General features: G+C 40.2%; 1 protein-coding gene across 1 annotated transcript in view; it reads right to left on the bottom strand.

Annotated features, from left to right (window-relative positions):
* The window catches only part of PLEKHG7 (pleckstrin homology domain containing, family G (with RhoGef domain) member 7), a 37,851-nt gene that overhangs the window by 15,637 nt on the left and 16,307 nt on the right, over nucleotides 1–5,907 (bottom strand). The window contains exons 7-9 of the mRNA XM_008572859.1: nucleotides 5,268–5,381; nucleotides 1,757–1,931; nucleotides 103–218 (exon numbers count right to left, since the gene is read on the bottom strand). Of these exons, the coding sequence (XP_008571081.1) occupies nucleotides 103–218; nucleotides 1,757–1,931; nucleotides 5,268–5,381 (405 nt within the window). The remainder of the gene's footprint in view (nucleotides 1–102; nucleotides 219–1,756; nucleotides 1,932–5,267; nucleotides 5,382–5,907) is intronic.

Below are 5,907 nucleotides of genomic sequence, written 5' to 3' on the forward strand. Positions count from 1 at the left end.
TTCAAGCAGAGGTGGGGACTCTCTAAAACTATTGAATTTCTACCTGAATGCTAAACTTCTGGAAAGGGAGAGCATATAAGTCCTAATTGATTCTCTTTGTACCTCTGGAATGAAAAATCTTTTATCTCTATCCCAAAGTGGAGGCCACACTATAATCTCCTGTAGATGTCTAAATTTTTGGAAATTGTCAAGCCACTTCACTCTTCCTTCAAGATCCCCTGAAAGACAAGACATATCCAATATATTTTTCAAATGTATGTGACATTGTAGCATAAATTTTAACCAAGGTACACAGTAATCATTTAGTTACACTGGCTGCCCCTGGAGCCAAACCATATTTTAGGCTCATTTAACATATTGTTTACTGTTCAAATGTCTTAGAAAATGCACTGATTTGAAATCAGCCTCTTGTAGAGAAAAATGAAGCTTCACCAATTTAATTTAATTAAATAAGTTGAAAATCTATCTTGCATTTTTATTTCAATAATACTAATAATGCCCTTGGTAGTTTTCTCTTATTTCCTACACCACACAGCCTGTCATTAGAGGAAGAAAAAAAACTATCTAACAATGACAAACATTTCTTTGTGTCCTAATCATAAAACTTACATTTGCTTCATGATAAGGATGATTATTTCTTTTTTGGTAAGAACTCAATTTCTCCTTTGAAGGTTTGTATTAATTTTCCAACATTTTCTAATAACATGTTGTTATTGAGGTTTTGAAATGATTATTGAAAACGTGGTGGTGCTGGGGCGGAAGCCATAGAAACACGGTATCACATGGTGATTCTTGAGAATCCATCATCTTTAAGGTAATAGACTTAAAAGAAGTCCATATAGATCTCGTCCCTCAACAATGAGAATTCATCTTTTATTGAAAAATCTCCAGAGGATTTGCAATTATCTTCCTCACAAGCTTATCCAAATGAGTAATAATCCTTAAAATTATTTTCAAAGCTTTAAAAAGTCTGTCTTTAATTAAATTTTTGTCTTATTCGCTTGATATACGTAATTCTAGTTCCTTAGGTCATTTTAGGATTTGAATAAAAAATTGAAAAAGAGGAAAGAAACACTCAAATAAATGTACATTTTACTTTTAAAATTGCAAAAGAAAATATATACCATTTCTGTACTGCTGATAATCATTAATGTGAGTTGTTCCCTTTTTTCATGTCTCCCAGGAAGTCTTGGTTTATGGGCATGTATCATGGACCTCTTTATTTAAATTTCAATTATACTAAGCTACACACATAAAATTAAGTCATTTATAGGACTTACTCAGTTTCCATCCCTAAATTTCAGTTCTAAAGATTGCAGTTGGTATTATTTTTATATTGGCCCTGGATTTCAGTGACCTAGAAAATGATAAATAGTAATTTATCCTCTGGATAGGATCCTGGTGGTGTTTACTCTCATTTGCTCTGTGCGTGGGTTTAATATAAATGTTAAAAACAAAGTATTTTCAATCATCTGGGAAGTTGAACTTTTCCTGCCTGAAATCATTTCTGAAACCCTTGGAGACAGAGTCACGTCCTGTGTAAACTTGCTGTTAGAGTTCTCATAGGTCCACCAGGATGTGACCGGAGCCCATTGTCCTGTGTGCTTGATTTACAATGAGCTCAGACTCGAACCCATGTTTCCGAGAGCCATGACCTCAGGTCAATGGAATTATCTCCTAGGGTGGAAGTGCACATCATTCCTAGGAGCCAGAGGACCCCAACTGTGTAATAAGCTCACTTATCTCAGGGACTTACGGATTGACTTTTCCACCTTTTCCTTGATGGAGTAGATCATGATTTTCTCAGTAGAGTCTGTACTCCTTTTCCAGATGTTCTTCAGCAACAAGGGATATCGAGTCAGCCTGTGCAGTGGGGCCACTAGTAGCTCAGGCAGGTGAAGCCGTCTGCACCGTTCATTTTGCTCAAACCACTGGGGAAGGCAAAAGCAGACATATCAGAATGTCACCTCTCCTACCGAGGCACTAAGAAGCCTGAACCCGACAAATTCTTTGAGATTTCAAACAGCAATGACAGGATGAACCTGTGAGCCTGCTGTGAAAATTTATAAGCCAGGGATTAGACTTTGTGAAAATTCCATATTAAATTATCTTTAGCATGCATCTATCTACCAGTCTGCAATTGGGGTCTTAGATGTGATTAAGAAGTATTACTGAATATTACTAACACTGAAGTCAAAGAAATGAATTCTTCTGCAGATGTTTTGCCTTCCCAGAAATAGCAACAAAGGCAGCCGTCTATAACACCACTTTGTAATTCATTAAATACTCTAAAAAATGCACGTTCTGTAAGTGGTAGTGATGAGATGTATTAGGATACGAGTTCGATCCGTGTTTACCCTTCTTATTTGAGAGTTCAGCTTTGCCGTTTGGCTTCTCCTTCCTGGCCCTCAGGAAGAGGAGATCTTTGGTTTCACCAGCTCTGTTCCCATCCTCGTTGTGATGCAAAGTTAGGAGAACTGAGGACCAAGACTGGAGGGAGAAGGAAAAAGGGAAGATTTGTACTTGGCAGGTCAATTTCTTGACTCTCTTTTGTGGGAAAGAATCAGAGTAATGACCAAACATGAAGAAAAAAATGAAATAGAAGTTAAAGAGGTTAAGTTGGTGTACATGATACAGAGGGATAAAGACAGACCATTTTGAATAGGGCAAGTTTGGCATTGGGGATCAGAGAAAGAGGCAGTTCTAGGGTACACAAGTGCTGGGGAAACAGGAAAAGACATTTTAGTGAATATTGCTACGGGTTATACACCAGAGTTGCATAAATGGTATTTGAGAGATGCAAGTAAGCATGAGAATAGCTTTCATGCTTGTTTTATTTGCTGGGCTGTTTCTTTGACTGTGACACTTCCTAGATCCGGAGGAACCCCGGCTTTTATGCAGGGGACACATGAGGCATGGAGGTGGGTTGCTATTATGAGGGGCTCTTCTCTTACCTCCCACTCACACCAAACTCATCCTGAGCTCAGCTATAAAGGGATGGATGCAAACTGAAAGTTTGTTTCCCTCCAAATCCATATGATAAAACCCTAACCCTCAGTGGGATGGTATTAGGAGGTGGAGACTTTGGGAGGTGTTAGGTCATGAGGGTGGAGCCTCACAAATGGTATTAGTGTCTTTATAAAAGAAACTCCAGAGAGCTCTCTTACTCTCTTTCTGCCATGTGAGGGTACAACGAGAAAACAGTCTGTAACCCAGAAGAGGGCCCTCACCAGCCCCCAACCATGCTGGCACCCTGATCTCAGACTTCCAGCCTCTAGAACTGTGAGAAATACATTTCTGTTGCTTATAAGTCACCCCATCTGTGGTACTTTTTATAGCAGCCCGAATCAACTGACAAGGATCCTGCCCTTACACTCTTTCTTGCTGCAGGCTAGCCCTTCTCTTCCACCTTTCATTCTCAGTCCAGGCCCAGGTTGACCCCTTTGCTTCATGACCTAGACCCTTCAGGGTCATTCCCAGAAGGGCTAGGCACACTCCAAGAGGGTTCCTCTGCTTCCCCAAAGATATCTTTATGCCCAAATGTCAGCTCTTGCAATTTGGAGATCTAGGTACAATTGGCTCAAATCCCCACGAATTCAATGGCCCACGGAAGTCTGAAGCCCTCCCCTCGATATTTACAAACTTACAGAGACTGAGATTCTAAGGGCTTCCTTTGGCTCCTGGACTCCTGTTTTCATGCAACCAATCATGGCCCCTTGGTTGGCTTCCTCTGTTAGTTTTCACTGTAAACCCGCTTATGCCGAATGTTTTGTGAGTGTGCATATCTATTTTACTGAAGATTTTGGGTTGTGGAGAGGGGTCAAATACACAGCCCACAATCTACTACTTTGCTCACTCCATTCTCTTCTTTGGAAAGACAGAGGTCTTTCTCTTCTTCTCCCCTCCACTTTCTCCCCTTTATGTCCTAGCCTCCCGATTAGCAATTTGCCCTTGTCCAAAGCTTGACCATGTTTTTGGGTGGGGGGTGCCTGGTAGAGCATTGTGCTTTATAAAAGCATCATGTGCCTCATGTGTTATCACAACAGCATTGTATCTTCTGCTCCCTTTCCCTGGATATTTTCGGATGCTACGTATATTTATTAGTGTAAACCACCCTTCTATGTCACGATTGATATGGGAATTTCCACAGTTATTTGAAAATGGTGGCTGGACCTTGTTAAATTAATCTCTCCCTTAGCTTGGAAGAGAGAGAAATGGACCTGGATTCTCCCCAATTTGGGGACCTAGCTAAGAGAATAATCCATCAGGGTCCATGGAAAATGTTTGCAACATGATTATTTATGCATTTGGAAATCTAATTAGCTTTCAGTTTTCAGTTCGAGTAGCAAAGAAAACACTGAAAGGTTGAAGCTGCAAAAATAGGGCCGAGTCTCTTCCCTAAGACCATTCCTCTTGTCTCATCCACACCACACCCAGGCTTCCTGGCACAATGAGGCCATGGCAAAAGCTCACTGATTCACAGCAGAGTCATTGGGAACCATGGAAGCTTTTCCTCCCAAGCCTTTGAGGTATGCTTTGGCAGGGGCTGCTTGCAGCTGCAAGGAAGAGCTGGTTTTCTGGAAAGGCTTGGGTCATTTTCTCTGCATCATACAAAAGGGCCCTGGCATGCTATCAAAAAAGTACAGTTCAGACTAAAGAAATGTCAAAGGAGGGGTGAAAGGAGCTAGGGAAGTCAAGGAAAATTGGTTCCAGGTTTACTTATTAGCAAATGCTGAAGGACTTCAGCAAGGATTCCTTGTTCTAATGCTTTGGGACCCAGAGCCACCATGTTGCCCAAAAGCAGGTCAACATTTACATTGTGCTCTATGATCTAATCTAGGGGGCGCCATTCATATAGAATACAATGTAAATGGTGCTCCAAGTTTTTGTGCAGCAGGACCTTGCTGTGGCCAAATCCCATCAGAGCCAAACTTCTAGTCACAAACAAAGCTTAGGTTCTTATTCTAATTTTCTCCTTACAATGTACCAATTTCTACCACAAACCAATGAACCAATAAAACATTTTTAAGCCCCAGCCAACATTTCAGGAGGGATATTAGATAATGTAATGTTTCCAGATGTGCACCATTTAAAATTCCTAAGTGTGAGTGGATGATGTATTTATGAGGAAAGCAGACTTGTAGTTAAAATTTATTGTTGGTCACTTATTTTTCTTCTTTCCCAGTTAATTTGGGTATAATTCCCATTATGTTTTATACCCAAAGAGTCTCAGGAAAACTACAAAAGAAAAGAAAATGGTACTTTACTTTTAAATAAATTCCAAAGTCATCTCTCTGCCTCAGGCTCTCGAGATAGAAGACAGCAGCTGAATAATTCAGGCAGTAGGTCTGGTGGCTCTGACAGAGGCTCCCTCGGAAATACTGCAAGAGGGAAAGAGCACGAGGAGAATGAACAGAAGTTAAAGGCGCACTGAGCCACTTTTGTCATTAACTAAAACAGAAAAAAAAATGGAGGGGCCGCCATGATCAAACAGGTACTGCGACCGCATGATATAAACACGTAATCTCCACAATAAACATTCTTGTAGAAAAATATGGAATTCCCCTAAGAAACAGTTCTCTACTCGGTAGTCTTTGTCCCTCTATACTTAAAGAAAATTCTTTTTAGAGTGTCTTTACTTAATTCACCCTTTTCTTCTGTTTATGCTTTGGGGAGCCCCACACCCCCTGCATGGCACCTGATAACAAATGCTGACTTTCATTTTGGTGACCACGTCTGGGGATGTTCAGTTTGTCATGGTAGTAAGTGATTGAAGTAACGACATTTATCTTTTCATTTAATATTCCTCCCAAATATCCATACATTTAAGGAAGGAGTTAAAAAAAATATACATAATTTAATTCTGCTAGTTTCTAGAAATGTAGAAATTTGGGACAACTCTACCAA

Source organism: Galeopterus variegatus, unplaced genomic scaffold, assembly GCF_000696425.1.
Source record: "Galeopterus variegatus unplaced genomic scaffold, G_variegatus-3.0.2 Scaffold844, whole genome shotgun sequence".
Taxonomy (NCBI): domain Eukaryota; kingdom Metazoa; phylum Chordata; class Mammalia; order Dermoptera; family Cynocephalidae; genus Galeopterus; species Galeopterus variegatus.